Source organism: Poecilia formosa, unplaced genomic scaffold (genome assembly GCF_000485575.1).
Source record: "Poecilia formosa unplaced genomic scaffold, Poecilia_formosa-5.1.2 Scaffold609, whole genome shotgun sequence".
NCBI classification, from domain to species: domain Eukaryota; kingdom Metazoa; phylum Chordata; class Actinopteri; order Cyprinodontiformes; family Poeciliidae; genus Poecilia; species Poecilia formosa.
Window position 1 is genome coordinate 24,283 of NW_006800548.1, and position 18,955 is coordinate 43,237.

General features: G+C 40.7%; 2 protein-coding genes across 2 annotated transcripts; one reads left to right on the forward strand and one right to left on the reverse strand.

The window, feature by feature from the left end:
- Window positions 1-14: 14 nt before the first annotated feature.
- Window positions 15-6,569, reverse strand: LOC103130136 (allantoinase, mitochondrial). Its single transcript, XM_007541459.2, has 12 exons — window positions 6,491-6,569; window positions 5,396-5,553; window positions 5,151-5,302; window positions 4,863-4,977; window positions 4,624-4,770; window positions 3,990-4,038; window positions 3,536-3,635; window positions 2,865-3,051; window positions 2,629-2,767; window positions 985-1,157; window positions 339-371; window positions 15-209 (listed from the first exon to the last, which is right to left on the reverse strand). The coding sequence occupies exons 1-12, from the start codon at window positions 6,519-6,521 to the stop codon at window positions 60-62; spliced, it is 1,434 nt and encodes a 477-aa protein (XP_007541521.2). The 5' UTR covers window positions 6,522-6,569; the 3' UTR covers window positions 15-59.
- On the forward strand, window positions 6,569-18,312 carry LOC103130137 (tetratricopeptide repeat protein 39C-like). Its single transcript, XM_007541460.2, has 14 exons — window positions 6,569-7,182; window positions 8,868-8,916; window positions 10,568-10,696; window positions 11,761-11,875; window positions 13,024-13,378; window positions 14,266-14,434; window positions 14,687-14,780; window positions 14,872-14,979; window positions 16,261-16,370; window positions 16,459-16,582; window positions 17,385-17,482; window positions 17,579-17,683; window positions 17,777-17,815; window positions 17,907-18,312. The coding sequence occupies exons 1-14, from the start codon at window positions 7,025-7,027 to the stop codon at window positions 17,994-17,996; spliced, it is 1,743 nt and encodes a 580-aa protein (XP_007541522.1). The 5' UTR covers window positions 6,569-7,024; the 3' UTR covers window positions 17,997-18,312.
- Window positions 18,313-18,955: the final 643 nt, after the last annotated feature.

Sequence of the window (18,955 nt, forward strand, 5' to 3'; positions counted from 1 at the left end):
AAAAAAGAACACACATTTCCAGTCAGACCAATGGACTGAGCTTTTATTGTCTGTGTTTGCTACAGTTGTGCTTGACCCGTCCTCTGGGGGATGAGGAGATGCTTTCCCAGAGGTTCAGGGCAGAAGCTGCCATCTCTGTACACCAGCCGGCCCCTCAGGACAGTCGCACGCACCACTCCCTGCAGCGTGGAGCCGAGGTACGGGGTCATCTGCACAAATATACACACACACACACACACACACACACACACACACACAGTTAGACACTTGTGTAAACAGCAGATCGCGACCGATCCTCACAATTTGTTTTTCACTTGTTTCTTACAGACTTTAGTTACCTTGTTCTTGTGGTGAATGCTTGCTTCTTCGATCTGTGAAGTGAAAACAGACATGAAGCACAAACGCAGCCTTGACAATAGCTTTAAGGGGCTGTATTATGTGTTCTCCTCACACTTATGGCCATTTTATAGCACAATCAAGTAACTCTGTTGACTCATAATTTACAAGAAATTTGACTTTGTAAATTAACGGCTTTAAATTAGGCATCTGCCGCTTTAAAATCTCCTGCTCTCTCTGGAACTCCGCCTTGAGGAAGTCATCACAACATGGCTCCTTTATTAACCCTTTAACAACATTTTTACCAGTGTTGCACTGAGAAGTAGCTCCTATAATGAGCTCTGCAGATTCGTAGTTCTACCAGGCGTTTGCTAATTGCTTCTGGCTAGTCTGAAGGAGCTGAGTGGGAGAGGGCTGCTCTGTGAGACAGAAGCTTGGAAACTGCAGCTCTGAGGAGGAGCTGCGCCTTGAAGGTGGAGCTAGGCCAACCCAGGCATTTTATGGTTGCCATGGAGATTAAAGGATGTCTCAAACATGCACGAAAGAATCAAGGCAACAGTCCAGGAATGTTTTGATGAGGGAATAACATAATAACATGATGTAAAGCTCAAAGCTGCCCCCTTAACAGTGTGAATACCTCACACTGACCTGAAAGCCCGTCTCTGGATCCCAAATGACCAAGTCGGCATCAAAGCCAGGGGCCAGGCTGCCCTTCAGGCTGCCCAGGCTGCTCAGGTGGGCTGTGTTTCTGCTGAGGAGCCTCACCACATCAGCCAGCTGAAAGTCTCTCTTACTGGCTGAAGTCCAGAACAGAGGCAAACCTGAAAAATAGGGACAAGAAACTCTTGCTCTCCTTCCTGGTGGTAATTTTTAAACACTGTAACTGGCCGTCTGCTTTGCTCCCACTGAAAGACTTTGACCATTGTGACAGAAAAGTAAATGATTGGTAGAAGCTTGAGACTTTTTTGCCAGTTCAGTGTTGGAGTTGCCTCATTTAAATCCCAATCAAGAAGATGTGGTGACGGGATAGAGCAGGTCTAACCTACCAAAATAGGAATATTGACGTTTAATGACAGGAAGTAAGTCAATTTAGGAATTTAGGTTTATAAATTCACAGATAAACAATAATCCATGATCTATTAAAGTATAATAATTAACCAAAATGCAAAAGCAGTTTGTGAAAAACCAAATAAGTTACTCATGATTTTAAACTGGGAAGAGCTCTATTAACTCTGATAGGTTTAAGTGCTTGCATTTTAACTCATTCAGATTTGTACATAAAAACGATATCAAGTCCTGTTCACAATTTCAAATCAATAAGGTTAAAGTTTGGACTTTGACTAGGCTGTTGCAACACATGGATTCTCTTTTATTTATGTTGTTCAGATAGAGTGGCTGCTGGATTCGAGGTTTCCTGTTCTGTAATATTTCCAGTTTCTGTGGAGCTGCTTGGCAGATAGTCTGACGTTTTTCTCTGCAATATTTCAGTAGACAGAGAAATTCTAGGTCAACTTAGTGACCGCAAGGAGCCTGGACAATATGACTGCACAGCTAGCCTGAATAATCACTCCTATGTTACCATTGATGATCGTGGATATGAGATGTTTTTATTGATATATTGTCTTTAGTTTCAATAGTTAAGTCTACATCATCAGCCCTCCACCACCGTGCTTTACTGCCATCGAAGAGTGTTTGTTTTGAAACACAGGAATACCAATAATTTAAGGCCTGCGTTGTGTCTGTGAATCAGTATTCTTTAATGTGATCTTTTTCTAATTTAACATTCAAACTTACTTTTACAATCAGAGTTTATAGGAAGAGGAGCCTGATTGATGTCCTTATATAGGAACAAGGATCTGGAATTCATTCCAGACATGTTGGCAGACATTTAATCTTTTTAAGATCCATCAACCAGACACTGAATACCCTCAGATTTAGTTTTGGATACAACAGAAACTGGACCAAAAGCCCCTGCAAGCAGATTTTGACTACTACTCATCAATGTTAATAACATTTATAGACTGAATTTGATGATATCCTCCCTTGATATAAAACTAATGTAAAATTTGGACATGTGAGCTATTTAAGGTGAAATAATTGTTTTGGTGGAAGGAGTTTGTCCTGCAGTCAGTGGCTACTACCATCATCACCACCATCAGCCTGTGAATGTGTGGGAGAATGACTGAATGCAGTGTGAAGCACTCTGGGGTCCTCTGGACTTGATGAAGCGCTAACAAGTACAAACCATTTTTTTTTTCCATTTTCTAGCTGCCACCAGTTTGAGAAATGTACCAAATTGTAACGATGAAATCCCTCCCCATGCCTGCGTGAAGTCCCCGCTCTCCAGTTTCTTAAGATCGGGGGTGCAGGGGGAGTGGTCAGACACCACCATGTCAATCTGTCCAGTTTTCAGCGCAGACCACAGCTGCTCCTGAAGGGACCGATGACAGTATTAACCACATGGTGTTTCTTTGTATTGCGTCCATTAAGCATAACCTTTGGATCTGCAAAACAACGAGTCGGTCTACCTGGTTGGCAGAACCTCGGATGGGAGGGCAGCACTTAAACTGTGTGGCTCTCGCAGGAATGGTTTCTGCACACAGGTTGAGGTAATGATGGGTGGTCTCCACCGTTAGGGGGGCCCCAGCTTGCCGAGCTTTCTGGATCAGCTTAAGGGCCTTTGCAGATGACAAGTGAACAATGTGGCATCGCACCCTGAAACACAGAAAGGCCATTGCTGCTGCAACAACTACCAAATCTTCAACGGAGAAATCACCCGTACTGACATAAAGGGAATATGCAGTCTTGCAAAAAATAGTTGCACCCCTTACATTTTAATTCATTGTAAATGTAGTTTATCATCAAATTCATTGAACCCAGCAGAACCACAGGCTGATTGTCCCAATGCTAAACCCTGACCCTCATGTCGCTGTGGAAGGAAAGCTTCACCATAGCACCATGTTCAACCTCGGGGAAAAAAAAAGTCGGATTTCTTCCGTTTTTGATATATATATATATATATATATATATATATATATATATATATATATATATATATATATTTTTTTTCATCCTTATTTACAATTTTTCTTCCAAATCAGAATCATTTACTACTGTGTTAGCATTTCGCATAAGTTTTTGGTTAAGTGTGGAAAAGTTCAAAGTATGTTTGGAGGGGACATGCAGTAACTTCTCTCACCGGTACTGCAGACAGAGTTCTGCAACGGTCCGAATAGCTTCTACCTCCATGACATCGGGCCGGGACCGCAGAAAGGTGTCGTACTGGCAAGGGTCTGACTCTGGGAGGGTTGGTTATAAAATATATGTTACTGAAGGAAATTCAATGAAAACAAACTTACTTCTAAAAATGTTTTATGAAAGATTTAATTAAAATTACAGAAAATTCTACTGTACAGAAATCTTACAGAAAGTGTAAGATTTCTGTACACTTTTTAAGCTATACTTTATTCAACCTAGACTGTGTATATTTCAGTTTTGTAACATCAGCAACTCAAGTTATTCTAATTGAAGGCACTAAAACATTTCAGTCTTTATCCTGAGAACAGCTTAAGTTTATTTTTATTATCTATAGTGGTAAAAGGCAAAGAGGAAAAAGGTCTAAAATTTCATGTGATTTAAATTTGTACAATTACCATCAGCGTTGTTCCCCGTTGTTGGCTGAACATCCAATTCTGCGTGAAACTGGAGGAGACAAAACGAAATGATGTTTAGTTTGTGACCAGTCACCAGAAGGTCTCTTAAAGGGGCAGTATTATGTATTTTCCAGGCACAAGGTGTCATTTTATTATAGCACAATCAAGCAACTATTTTACCTTTAATTGTTTAAAAAAATGCTGTAAATAGAAATATGACTGTAATTTAACACCTTGAAATTGGGCCTCTGTCTCTTTAAAAACGCTTGCTCTTTCTGAAACTCAGGAAGTCATCACAACATGACTCCTCTATTAACCCTTTAGCAGTGTTTTTACCAGCGTTTCACTGAGAAGGAGCTCGTATAATGAGCAGGTGTTTGCTAATTGCTGCTGGCTAGTCTGAAGGAGCTGAATGGGGGATTTGCGGTGGAGGGCTGCTCTGTGAGACAGAAGCTTGGAAACTGCGGCTCTGAGGAGGAGTTTCATCCTGGAAGGCGGGGTTAGGTCCCTCCAATCATTTTGCACAGGAAGGGAATAACATTATTACATGATGTAAAGCTCAAACAAGTGGATTTTACATAAACACTGCCCCTTTAACAAGAAACATGTCATGGAGCCAAATCCAGTAATTCACCAGCAGGACACTTCCTGTTCCCTGGAGCTGCTTCATGGCCGTGTGGAGGTCGAATTCAGCCACATGGGGAAACTCATCAACACCGCTGTGGATGAGGAAACACTTGAACCCAGCAATGCCTGCCTTGATCATGGGCCGAAGTTCACGCTGTGAGGAGACAAAATACTTTTATGTTGTGGTGCAAAAAAAAACCCAAAAAACATAGGACACTCCTGTTTTTTATTTAATTTGGTCGGTACCTGATTTCCAGGAACGACTCCTCCCCAGAAGGCTACGTCCACGAAGCACTTCCCCGTCACCTCCTGCAGCTTCTCTTCAAAGTTTCTGAGCGTTGTGGTTGGAGGGATGCTGTTTCTGGAGGGGTTATAATCAAATGCTCTCTTAACATGGCACTCCATCAAATTTTGTCCCTTTTCAAGGAAACCAAATCAACCAAAGCAGCCTACAACGTGACCTCGTTGGGTGAGCGTCCCCTTCCTAATGCCCCCCTGGGCACCTGCCCAAGTGGCCCGGATACTTCAACTTACAAGGGCATATCCACGACGGTGGTCACTCCTCCCGCCGCGGCAGCCCTGGTGGCCGTCCAGAAGCCCTCCCATGAGGTGCGGCCCGGCTCGTTCACGTGAACGTGGCAGTCTACGACGCCTGGCATCACCACGCTGTCCCCCACATCCAGCACCTGCAGTGATGAAGGGGTTAAACCAGGAGTGCTAAATCAACCCTAAGAGGCACTTTTAACTTAACGGATAGGGCAGAGCGACCGCCAGCTTACCTCACAGCCAACATCCCCAGTAAAGTTGCAGCTAGAGAGTATTTGGTGGATTTTACCGTCTTTAATTATTATGACAGCTGGACTCACTTCATTACCAAGCAGCACTCTGTTGCTCCTTACAGCACTAACCACTGATCCGAGCTCCATGCCTGTTTTTACTGAGAGGTAAAGAGAACAGAAAGAGTTTCTGAGCTTTGCCTTTGTGATCTAGATATAATCTAAGCATTTCAGTGGCTCAGAGCGGAGGCACCGCCTACTGCTGTATGGGGCAAAGGATAAAGCATGTGTTGACTTTTTTTGTTTTCTTTAGCAGTGCAACATGCTGAATCATATGCACAACAGGGCAAAACTGCCCCGTTGTTGAATAATAATATTTATTAGTGGTAGTTTTTTTTTTAAGTGAACTAAAGTTCTTCAGTCTTCAACAAAGTTTCAGTTAAAATATTTTTTAAGTTTGTGCATTCTGGCCTCTTTGGTCTCATGTTTTAAGCAGTTCCCACTATGCAGAGGTCAGTTATGGTAATTGGTAAAGTTTATAACGGAACAATTAGAAAAAAGGTGATTAAAAAAAAGTGCCATTAAAAGTCTTAAAACAAAACAAAACAAAACAAAACAATACGACTTCATGATGTAATCGTATTGTTGTTGTTTCACAATGAACAAGAATTCTGGGGCAACATTCTTTGGACTTTATGAGAGCAAAAATCTGACACCATGAAAGTCTAAAAAAAAAATCAAAAAGTGATTTTATTATTATTATTATTATTATTATTATTATTATTATTATTATTTTATTATATTAATTAATTAATTATGTTTTTAAAAGAGGTTTTTTTTTTTCAAAACATCTTATTGCCAAAAGATAATTTAGGTAAAAATAAATAAATAAATAAATACTGGTGGCAAAAAAAAAATGATTTAGGCCGTTATTTTAGGAATTGGCTTCACACTAAACTTTCCTTCCTATACATTTTGTACGTCATTCTATCATCATTCAGTGACACTGATGCTCATAATAAGTACGTAAGCATCAGAACCAGTGTGTTCATTAATCCTCATTAGCCCCAGCAGGCTCTCCGTCATCAGGATGTAGACCTGGGCGCGGCCGGGCGCCTGCTCCCTCCATCCTTCCTCCCGGCGAGCCGCCGTGCGTTGTGACGCCAGCCCGTTTGGGGAGCAGTGCGTTCAGCTGCGTGGGTTCTGACTGTGGCGAAGCCTCGCAGCATCCTCGTTATGTAACGCCTCAGATGCTGGCGGGCGAACCGGATTAGCTGGAGCAAAGCTGCACGGATGGCTGGCCGGACGGATGCGGTGACGAGCGGCGGAGAGCGTTCCCTCTGAGCGGGCAGCAGCTGCTGGAAGCATCGGGCCGACCGGAGCTCGTCTGATTTCAGGCCGGGCATCGGAGGCCTTCCGAGGGGCGCAGTCTCCTGGATCCTGCGGAAGCAGCGCAGCGGATTTTTTTTTTTTTTTAAGCATCCGACCAGATGTGCGTCCCTGTTTAAGGTCGTTCCTTTACATCAGCAGACAGAAACCGATGCGAGTTTGTCTCGAAGAGGTCGTATTTTTGTTTTTGTTTATATTTCCATTGCACTCGTCCAGTCCAGCAGCCGCTGCGCTGTAGCATAAATGATGGCGGGTCCCGAGCAGTCCCAGCAGCAGCAGCAGCAGCAGAAGGTGGAGGAGAAGGCAGAGCACATAGATGATGCTGAGATGGCTCTGCAAGGCATCAACATGCTGCTCAACAACGGATTCAAAGAGAGCGACGAGCTTTTCAAGAGATACAGGTAAAACCTTTCAATCCTGCACCAACAGGTGGGATGAGGGGGACGGGTTTGGGTGGTAGAGAACAAGGTGTCCTGTAGAAAACATCATCACTTGAAATGAAACAAAATGTGGGTGTGTTCCTTTAAGTCTGTCGTCGTTAGACACCAGCTGACCTAAGGCATAAGCGACCTTAGCAGCTTTTTGTCATCAGGGGACTCCCATAGCTGCTTGAATTTTGACATAGTCATAAAAGTTTTCTATTTGTTTATTGAGATCTAGAATATTATTAAGTTTGATGTGACGGTTTTAGAATTGATTAATATAATAAAAAATAATAATAATTTAAAGGAATTGCCAAGTTTACTTTGTAAAAATGCGAAGAATAATCTCCATTGTTTGATTGTTCTGTTAACATGGTTACAATCTGATGCTACAAGGTAAAGATAGTTCCTGGACACAAACACATCTAAGCAAATAACCTGAGATTGCTATTCATCTTTTCAGCCATTTAAACCTGGCTGCTTCTCTCAGACGCCATCAAATCTGTTTTAAAACTCACTCACTGATTGCATTGTCTGCAACAGGAAGAGGAGCCCCCAAATAAAGATTCTGCTTAAAGTCCCATATGACCTTGGGACAGCCCTGGGCTTTAATTTTGGGGTATGGTTGCTCTCCCAGGGTGCATTGGCCTGGGGTATTCATTATGTTATTGCACATCCGCTCAATGAAATAATGCTAATTTCTGATTCTAACTAACAGCTCCTGAATTAAATGGACGTTGTGGTACTTTGTTGAGGTAGCTGGGCTTTATTTGATCATACATGGTTCAGTTTTTTTTTAATACTTGGACTAACCAGAGCTTAACTAGATAAATCTATACTGAATATAATACAATTTAGAACTCAAATATGAGCTAAATCACAGTGAAGAGAACCCAAATACTGGAACATAGGAGAAAATGGTATCTAGCTATCGAGCTAGCCGTCAGTTAGCTAGCTAGATACCTAGACTTTATTTGATTATTTCTAATATGATTCAGTCTTTTTTTTTTAAACTTGGACTAATCAGACCTTAAATATATAATTGTATACTGAATAGAAATTTTTCAGATCCCAAATATGAGCTAAATCACGGGTAGGATTTAGCTCATATCTGATGAGAAATAATCAAAAAAAGTCTAGGAAAATTTGCTAGCTAGCTACCGTGACTTCTGCTGGACATTAACTTAAAAGTCTTGCTGAAGTTACTGAAAACAGCTGACCAACATTTTAAGTGTTAGTTTTAAGACAGAACATCTAAAATATGCTGTTTATCCACCTGAATTTGTAGATTTTTTTTCCCAGACAGAAAGTTTTGGTTAAAGTGTTATTCTATCAGTTTTAATTAGCATATTTGTATGTTAGCAAACAAACATGGACTGGATTTTTATTTCATAATCTTTCATATTGAAGCTTGCTATGGATTCTTGTCTTCACATGACAGACTGCAGTCAGTCATGACGGCTTGTTTGGAGCCATCATGAAAAGTCAAAGTCTGCAGCAGTTTTTGTGTATTTTTCTCCTTGTTTTATGTCCTCTTGCAGAAAACAAACCTTAAAAAATACACAAAAAAATACTTTGTTGTAATTGAGTTTATATTTTCTGCCACATTTTGTAACCCATTGTTTCTGTGTCTTATTTTTTCCTCATTTCTACGTCTCTTTTAGGACGCACAGCCCTTTGATGAGCTTCGGAGCGAGCTTCGTCAGTTTTCTGGTGAGATGTGCGTCAGGAAGGCACCGCTACGGCAGAGAGATGGAGGCAGTGACGAGTATTAGAGGAGAAGACCTCAGAATTAATGTTAGATGTGAGGCCTGAGATAATGTAGTCTGTCAAAAGGCAGGCCTCATGTTGTCACCACTGGTATCTTCCTTTGTTTTCTGCCTGTCCATTAGCATAATGGACGCATCCTCAGCTGAAGAAATGCATGGCTGCAGCAAGGAGAGTAGATCACTGAAAGCCTGCGTCTGTCAGTGCTGAATGAGGGAGATGATTCATAATGTGGTGTGGTGCTCACACTCACATTCAAACTCACACTCTGTCATATTCTCCTTTCGCTGGTTGATGAATGCACCTTTCTGTGTTGGGAGGGCAACGCTTAACTATTTTTAAATTAAATTATTTAAACTTCGCCTTCTGATAATAATTTAATCACCAGGGAACCCAGCTTGCAATGAGATCTTTTGGGCATGTCAAAATATCTCGAGACTTTAAAGATAAATGCTACTCTAACGTCACTGCAATGACCCCATAGTAACAGGTCTTAATCTCATGCGACGCCACACAGACTCTCTGTCTGCGCTGATGATGATTCTCTCGTTTTAGAATTTCAAATTCACCCTCATTCATTCAAATAATTATTTGAACACTTGGGAGCATTCGTTGACTGAATGTTCATCACAGAGTGTGGCTAGAAACATATTTCAAAAATCAGAATAGAACACAATCATAGGATTTTAGTCCCTGTTAAAAAAATGTGAGTGAATCTTAAGTTCATGTCTTCGCCAGGGTTATTTTACAGACATTTTTGTAATTGTGTTGAACTTTACAAAACATTTTAAATGACAATGTAGGTTGATTTTGAAACAGTCTTTTGGTGTTCACTGGAAGTGTATGATATTGAAATGGCATATATAAACCATGTAATAGGATGAAAAAAAGACTACATTTTTCATATAAAACTCACATATATGTAACAGAATTTGGCAAACAACATATTTTTGTCCCCATAAGCTCAGGTTGTAATTGTGAAAAATTATTATTATTTTCACTCCTTAGTATTATCGTTTTATTTATTGCACTTTCTGAGCAGCCCTACACTAAACCCTGTATACTATTCAGTGCTGGGCATAGATTATAGTATATTCATACAATGTTTGTATTTTGTCATTTCTGTGTTGTGTGGCCGGCTTTAAAGTGATGCCCATTTGTCTGTGCTGCAGCTAAGGACACTTTTTGTCCTTTGTTCCTTCCCCATACACAGCTGTGCAGATGTCACCGTTCTGCCCCACTTAGGGTTATGCTGAAGCAGCCTTTTGTTACTCCATTACATAAGACTCCTTCGCGGTTAGAATGCTAGATCAAGCATGAATCTCATCAGAGGAACAGAACAAAACATTGACATAGTGATGTAATTCAAATGGATGTATGGCTTGTATGTTGGCATAGAGTGCAATTAACTCTTATGGTGAACAATGTGTATTTTGTAGTTGTTTGAAGCTGTAATTTGAAAGCTCTTTGCACATTTGAAGGTTGAAAAGCATCGTTTAAGTTCAGCCCATTTAACATTCTGCTTCACAACACCTTGAGGGCTTGTGAATACACAAAGCCTAACCAATTGGAGGACTTTTTCTGTGCTTCGCTGCAGAACGCCATGATGACATTCGAGGAGGAGAAGATGCAGATGGCCTGTGATGATCTGAAGACAACTGAGAAACTGTGCGAGAGCGACAGCGCTGGAGTGTTAGAGACAATCCGAAACAAGATCAAGAAGAGTGTAAGTACCGGGAGAAACTAGTAAAGGATAAACTTAAGACTGAACTAAGTTGCTGAGTATCTAACTGTTAAAGGGGCAGTCTTATGTGTTTTCCATGCACATATTGCCATTTTGTAGCATAATCAAGTAACTATATTACCTGCAATTGTATAAAGATGCCAATCATATGAAATATGACTTAAAAGAAATTTGACTTTGTAATTTAATGGCTTGAAATTGGGCCTCTGTTGCTTTAAAAACTCCTGTTCTTTCTGAAACTCCACCTTCAGAAAGTGATCACAACATGGCTCCTCTGTTAACCCTTTAACAACATTTTTGCCAGCATTGCACTGAGAAGTAGCTCCTATAATGAGCTCAGCAGATGCACAGTTCCACCAGGTGTTTGCTAATTGTTCATGTCTAGTCTGAAGGAGCTGAGTAGGGGAGTCATGGGGAAGCTCAAAAGCTTAGAAACTGCAGCTCTGAGAGGGAGCTTTGTCCTCAAAGACAGAGCTATTTCCCCCGAGGTATTTTGCACAGCGGAATGGTTGCTATGGGAGACTAAAGGATTTCTCAAAACTGCATGAAAAATCAATTCAACACTTCAGGTGTGTTTTTGATGAGAGAATAATATTATAACATGGCATAAAGCTCAAAGGAGTTTATTTTGCATATTACTGCCCCTTTAACAAGAGGCGTGTAAGTCCAGTACATCACCAGCAGGACGTTTCCTTTAATAGAACCTCTGGTATAGTAGAAATGATGCCAGGAGAAAAGAATAAAACCAATTTGGATGTTCAGTTGGGTTCTAATATTTCTTATAGCTTCTAACATTTCACCAGGAACAGATTTTAGATAATGATGTTAACATCCTCAGCGGTAGGTGTAATCATCCAGACTGCAAGTGAGATCATGCCGAACCAGCAAACCAATTCAATTAGGACTTCCCTGAAATTCAATCTCAAACTGGACGAGTAGCCACAGGGCCGCCTGGCCTCCTCAGGGTTATTCAGAAAGCATTCATGGGCATCACCTCAAGTGGACGCTGCTTACTGAACGCGTGGGCCTGTCTGTGTGGGTTACAGATGGACTCCCAAATGTCAGGCGTGGCTGTGGTGGACCGCCTACAGAGACAGATCATTGTTGCCGACTGCCAAGTGTATCTAGCGGTTCTGTCATTCGTCAAACAGGAACTTTCAGGTAACCAAACCTAACTCAGAGGAAGCACAGACTTTGAAAAGTGTTGACTAATCCATACCGATTCATGCTACTTCAAGCTTTATTTAGTAGTTAATTATTAAAAAGGAGTTTGGTTTTAGTATTAAAATCTTGTAAATCTAATGTTAGCATTCATTCAGACGTAGAAATATACAACAAAAGGTATTTCTGAGGGATCGGCTTGACTTTTACAAATGACAGAACATACTTTTTCTTTAAATAGATCTTTTTATTTAGACCAATTTACAACGTAATTACATATCAGTGACCCCAGATAGTCAAAAACTGGTATGTTTTCAGTTGCATTATTTCTCTTTGTTTATCTTGTTTCTTCAGTATTTTTAAGGACACCAAATGCAGAGGTACTTTGTAGAGATGCAGCGATCACATATTAATATTTGTATTGGTCCTGATATAAAAAATACCATTCTAGATGGTGAATTGGTGACAATGTACCTGATCCATTAGGACACATCTATTCAGTCTAATTTTATGTTTTGTGCTCTGAGTTATGTTATACTTAATTTCTATTTTTTACATTATATTTAGAATTTCTAATTGCACTTTCTGAACCATCAGAAAGGAGGTTTGCTGCAGTTCATTTTTACATGTTTCACTAAGGTAGCCAATCTATTGTTTCTGTTAGTTTATTATTTATTCTATATTGGTTGTTCTCCTCCTAATTGCACTGACTGGACAAATTAAAGTTACTTTTAACATGTTTGACCAAACTTGTGAAGCTATTGGTGTATTTAGCTGTGCTGTACTGTTGCAGAGTTGTCAAATAAATTTGTAATTCAGTATATTTATGTCTATGTTAAAAAAAAAAAGAAACGTTTCAAGTTATTTCAGCTGTTTTTCTGTATCGGTATCAGTATCTGTCGATACTAAACCTCCAATATCTGTATCGTAACTGAAAAAAGTGGATCCCCAGTATTTTGACCATAAAAAGCTAATAGAACAATTTCTCAAGACCATTTTAAAAAGATTCCAAAACTCACTGACTCCCTCATTGGACCTATAAAGCAATATGTACTGGTCTATGACTGGGTGGAGGCAACAAACCCAGCATTTTTGAGCATTCTTTTCAGTTCAAATGATCATTGCGCATCCTTGTCATTCACTGACAGCTTATATTAAAGGAGGCTGGATTCTCCGTAAGGCATGGAAAATGTACAACAAATGCCACAGTGACATCAGTCAGCTGCAGGAGAGCTGCCAGCAGGGGGCCTCCGGCAGCCAGGAGTCGCTCTCAGCCGACAATGCCAACCACAACGTGGAGAACGGTGTGACGGCCGAGGCCCTGGACCGGCTCAAGGGCTCCGTCAGCTTCGGCTACGGCCTCTTCCACCTGTGCATCTCCATGGTGCCGCCACACCTGCTCAAGATCATCAACCTGCTGGGCTTCCCTGGCGACCGTCTCCAGGGTCTGTCCTCTCTCATGTACGCGAGCGAGAGTAAGGACATGAAGGCGCCACTGGCTACGTGAGTCGACCCGAGTCTGAAACCGCAGAAGTGATGTATGTTGTTTAGAACAATTTGTAAACAGTGAGAGAAATGTTAATATTTTTAAGTTAGTTACCCCAACTCTACATATTTAGGGCATGTACAGTTACACACACACACACACACACACACACACACAAAGCCACTATACATGTTACATTTAAACATCCACATATCTAAAAAAAAATTCAAAGTGTACATCACTTCTAAATTACAAAAAAACATTGATGTGAAAAAATGAAAGCATAATAATTTTTAAGTAATTTAACTTTAATGTGATTTTAGTCCAAACTTTGACTAGGCCAACCAAAAATAATTTTTTTCCCCCACTATGTCATGACAGTATGGTGCGAGACAGGTAAGCTGTGAAAAAAATTGAGCTTCTGTACCTTCTCCCAGTTCTCCCAGTCCCAGAAACAGCCAATCAGAGTCAGGAGGAGGGTCTTAGCGCTGTTAATCATTCAGTATTTTGCCGATGATGGCGGATAAACCGTTTTCCTGTGACAGTAAGCCGTTTCTCCATCTTTAGCACATTTTGCAAAGAGTACATACGGTTGATTGACAGTGCTAAGACATTCACTAAGTGAAAACTAGCACAGAAAATCCTATTGAGTCAGTAGAAGTATGATTAAACAAGGTAAGCAGATCTATTTTCCATCTAAAATCAGGATGGCTTGGACATCTTTGGAAGTAACATTATTTGAAAACTGCATTTTGATTATTTTTAACATGCAATTGTAACAAAAAAAAAGCAAAACCAGAAGAAATCTACAACATATCAATCATTTGGGTTGTTTAGAGGTTTGATAATTGTTGAAGTGGATCAGCAGAATAATCTGATCTGAATGTCCTGTTCTGTTGCTCAGGCTCGCCCTCTTGTGGTACCACACGGTGGTGCTGCCTTTCTTTGCCCTGGAGGGTTCTGACACACACGCCGGGCTGCTGGAGGCCAAAGCCATCCTGCAGAGAAAGTCTGTGGTTTATCCCAACTCTTCCCTCTTCATGTTCTTCAAGGGACGAGTTCAAAGACTGGAGGTACGTACGGCAGACCTGGAGTCAGTGGTAACCATCTGGAACCACACACACCAATCAGGTTTGACCAGAAGGAAACAAAAAGTGGCATGTCACTTACAGTCAGTGATGCATGCTTCGTGGTTCGTGAACTCACTGATCTGATGTCTCTTGATCCAGCTTTCATCCAACACATCCGTAACAGTCCGTGTCCAATACGATTAGTGTTTACCTGTCAGTATGTGTGCTCTCTCTCTCTCTCTCCTCTGTCCCCAGTGCCATATCAACAGTGCTTTGGCCTGTTTCCATGATGCATTAGAACTTGCATCAGACCAAAGAGAGATCCAGCATGTGTGTCTCTATGAGATTGGTACGTGTTTTCTCACCCGGTTAGCCGTGAGCGTTGGTGCGTGGTCTGCTGAGGGCCCGGTCTGACTGCGTCCGCTTGTTCTTTGTGTCAGGTTGGTGCAGCATGATAGAGCTGAATTTCGAAGATGCCTTCAGAGCATTTGAGCGATTGAAGAACGAGTCCCGCTGGTCGCAGTGCTACTACGCCTACCTGACCGGAGGTAAGACTGATAGCCTCCAACGAAACATTATGGGTCTGATCTGCGAAAGGTTATTGGAGATTTAGTATCGGCCAATACCGATCCGATACAGAAAAACGGTGCTGAACTGACTTAAAACATTTCTTTTTTCAAACACAGATGTAAATGTACTGAATTACAAATTGATTTAATAATTCTGCACCAGGACAGCACAGCTAAATACACCAATACCTTCACAAGTTCTCAAAACTTTAAAATATTAAAAGCCATAAAAATAGTAAGAAAAAAAACAACAACAAAAAAACTAAAATAAACAGTGACTCAAACACAGTATCCTCATTAAGACAATATTAATAAAATCAAATAAAACAATATTAAAACAATAATGAATCTAATTTTGGAAGCTTGTGACCACAGGAATAAAAATGGTATTAAACAGCTTAAAACTGATTTTATACTTTTTTGATGATCTCCCCTTATGTATCAGCCACATGGTTGCTCATGCTCGATCTAGAATTTTTTTCTTTCATATCGGGACCGATTCAGATATTAATATCTAATCGGTGCAGCTCTATTTGTTATCTTGAGCAAACCCGAGCTACAAACAACACACAAATGGGATTGCGCAGCAAAATCAGAAAAATCAGAGGTGCAATTGTGCGCCTGCTAAACCGCTAGGTTCTGTTTTTTGCGGCAATATATAAACACTTTTGAAAAGTTGGTGCAAGCTGGCATGCGAAGATGTGTGCCATCACCATGGTGACCAGAAGGCATAGATGCAATAACAGAAGTTAATGTTTGTCAAATATCTGGAACATTTAAAGAAGAGAAGATACAAATAAAATTAAACAGATTTGAAATATCCTCCAGCAGTGCAAATTTTGAGCTGCAGGATTACCAAATAATTTCAGCACATCATCACTGTACGGCAGCACAGCTCCATGTTTTGATGCCCTTCAGTAACGCGTCTGTGTAGCCCAGAAAAGGTGATGCGTATTATATTTGTTTGCTGCATTTTCCACAAACTGTGCACGCAAAAGATGTCTGTGGGGGACAGTTGGATCCTGGCAATATTTATGCAATTAAACCAAAACAAAAATCCTCATGACCAAGCTTAAATATTGGCCTGTGTTACTTAAACAAACCTGAACAGTAACAGCCACTATAGACTGGAAAACCACCACGGAAACAACGTCCTGCGCATTAATTTTTTTTTTCTTTACATAGTTTACCTCTCCTTATTTGGACTCTTTGCAGACCAGGCCTTTTGAACTGTTTCTGTTCGACTGCGTCTCCTTTCAGTGTGTCAGGGGGCTTCAGGGGACCTGGACGGAGCAAACGGAGTTTTCAAAGATGTCCAGAAGCTGTTCAAGAGGAAAAACAACCAGATAGAGCAGTTTGCTGTCAAAAGGGTCAGCAACACGTGCTATTCTTATTTTAAAAGAACGATTGGTGGTTTGTCGCAGGAGTTCAACTACTTGTTTTTATGGCTCTCTGCAGGCGGACAGGCTGAGAAAAGTCTCGCCCACCAGGCAGCTGTGCATCCTCGGGGTGATCGAGGTTCTCTATCTGTGGAAAGCCCTGCAGAACTGCTCCTCAACCAAACTGCAGATAATGAATCAAGGTCAGTCCGACCTTCAGAGGGAGGGAGGAAGGAAGAGTTACAGAACCCAGAAACTTCAATGCGGTTTTGGGGGGATTTTATGTGATAAACAAACACAAAAAAGTGCATCATTGTGAAATTGAAGGAAAATGCCTGTTTTTTAGTTGTTTTGTTTGTTTAATAATCAAAATTACAGCTAAATTTGTTTGACTTGACTGATAAAATAATATTTACGTGCACAACTGTTATCTTGAAGTCCTTTTTCAGAAATAGTTACTGCATGCTGGATTTGGCCCACAGACCCTGAGTTTGACACTTATGCAATAAAGTTTGTGGTTGTAATGTGACAAAATGTGGAAAAAGTTCTACAGACATGAATCCTGACAGTGGGCCTGTCATGATAACAAACTCTGCTGGATGATAAATTGTCCCAGAAGTTATCGCAATAAACGATAAAATTGTTGTTTTGACATCGTTGTCAAAAATCAATAAACTTTACATTCTAATGAGCATTTCAGACATTTTAAATGTCCAAAATAAATAAACAGAACAGAAACAGCAAATCAAATGCATTTTGAAGTCTGTAAACAAAATTGTCCTTCAAAAAAAAGATGGTTGAGACCAAAACACCAGACTGAAGAGTTTTATCATCCAGTTTTTGGTGGAAAGAAAGAAAAGAGAAAAATGATGAATCACGCAAAAGGAAATTATTGAGCTTTTAACTTATCATGCAATAAATTGATTTATTGCATATTTCGACAAGCCTAAATGCAGAGCGATGTCTTTTTTAAACGTCCCATCATTTCCTGTGTTCTAACTGCAGTGCTGCAGAGCGTAGACGAGCCTTCATGTAGAGGCCTGAAACACCTCCTCCTCGGTTCCATCCTGAAATGCCAAGGAAACATCAGAGATGCTGTTCAGGTAGGACTCTACTCGGATCAGAGAATAATTTTGGAGTTAATCTAAACTGGAAATGGTGCTTATACTTCCTTTTTCTCCGTTTCTCATGTGATCCAGTCGTTCCAGCTAGCCATCAGGGACGAGTACGGACGACAGATCAACTCCTACATCCAGCCGTACGCCGTCTATGAGCTTGGATGCATACTCCTCGCAAAACCAGAGGTCTGCGATTTTTGCATGTAGCATTATAAAATTTTCATCTGTGTATTTGTGGACATTGTGTCATTACCGTATTATTTCCATTGTTGGATTCAGACAGTGGCAAAGGGGAGATCATTCCTACTTCAGGCCAAGGTAAAAGCCAAAATGAGTACTTCTAATAAAATACTAAGTTAAAAAAAACAAACTAAAATGAATAACTTCCTGTTTCACTGTCTCTCCGTAGGAGGACTTCACAGGCTACGACTTCGAAAACCGGCTTCACGTCCGCATCCACTCGGCGCTGGCCTCGATGAAGGAGGTGGTGCCACAGTGACTCCTCCACGAGAGGAGAAACTTCGCACAAAGTCTCAATAGCACTCCCTGTGTTTTTCATTTCAAACGAACTGAAGACACAATTGGCAAAAACGTTTATCGCTGATAAAAATTAAGTCTGATGATAAAGTGCCATCTCTGTGCATTTTGTAAAGCGGTGGACGGACGGTCGCGCTCGTGAAGGCACGCGGGTAGCTCTGGCTCATGTGAAATCTCTAAAGTTTTGTCAGTGCGCAGTTGGGTCATGTCCGCTGACAACCACAGAGTGAGAGGGTGGGAAAAGGCCTCCGATATATCGTGAAATGTGATGTAAATAATAAAACCGTCTAACCAGCGCAAGCTAGCTGTGTAAAGAAGGAGTTGTTACGGGGCACGTTAGCTACGCTATGCTAGCTGCCTCCAGTTTTTCTGCTTAGCCAGTCTATTGCTTCCCAGGCTTGTTTCTGGACTGAATGCACAGAGATTAATCTGATACAGAGTTTCATCCAATTCACTCCTCGATGTTCCTTTTAAGTGTTTCTCTCACCGTTACGTATTTGCCGTCCAGTAGCAGTTCTACTCATTAGCTCGTGCATTTAAGGGACTTAAATTCTGCTTCTACCTTAATTAAACAGATTACAGAATAATTTGTTAAAAACACTTTATCTTTTTTTTGCGGGGGGGATTTTATGAAGTAGACAGATATTTAGCGACTTTTCAGACGAAAAAATCAGAACTTGGCAGGTCAGGCTTTTTGGTAACACTTTATTTGAAGGGGGGTGAATAAGACTGACATGACACTGTCATAAAAACCTGTCATGAACATGAATAAGCCTTCATGAATATTTATGACTGTTGTCATAAAGCACCATTCGGTAAATCATGACACTTTTAATACAAAGTTGACATTATTCAAAATGCCTTTGTTATGACAACTTGACATTAACCAAGAAATCATTACTGATATAAATTTGTTATAAA

What these genes read in the sequence shown, in the direction of transcription:
- LOC103130136 (XM_007541459.2), bottom strand. Translation starts at nt 6,521, where the DNA reads ATGGAGGGAGCAGGCGCCCGGCCGCGCCCAG. An exon ending in AGGCGCCCGGCCGCGCCCAG is followed by an intron (nt 5,554 to 6,490) that starts GTCTACATCCTG and finishes TTTACCTCTCAG; the next exon opens with TAAAAACAGGCATGGAGCTC. An exon ending in GAGTCGTTCCTGGAAATCAG is followed by an intron (nt 4,771 to 4,862) that starts GTACCGACCAAA and finishes GTCTCCTCACAG; the next exon opens with CGTGAACTTCGGCCCATGAT.
- LOC103130137 (XM_007541460.2), top strand. Translation starts at nt 7,025, where the DNA reads ATGATGGCGGGTCCCGAGCAGTCCCAGCAGCAGCAGCAGCAGCAGAAG. An exon ending in AGCAGTTTGCTGTCAAAAGG is followed by an intron (nt 16,371 to 16,458) that starts GTCAGCAACACG and finishes GGCTCTCTGCAG; the next exon opens with GCGGACAGGCTGAGAAAAGT. An exon ending in ACATCAGAGATGCTGTTCAG is followed by an intron (nt 17,483 to 17,578) that starts GTAGGACTCTAC and finishes CATGTGATCCAG; the next exon opens with TCGTTCCAGCTAGCCATCAG.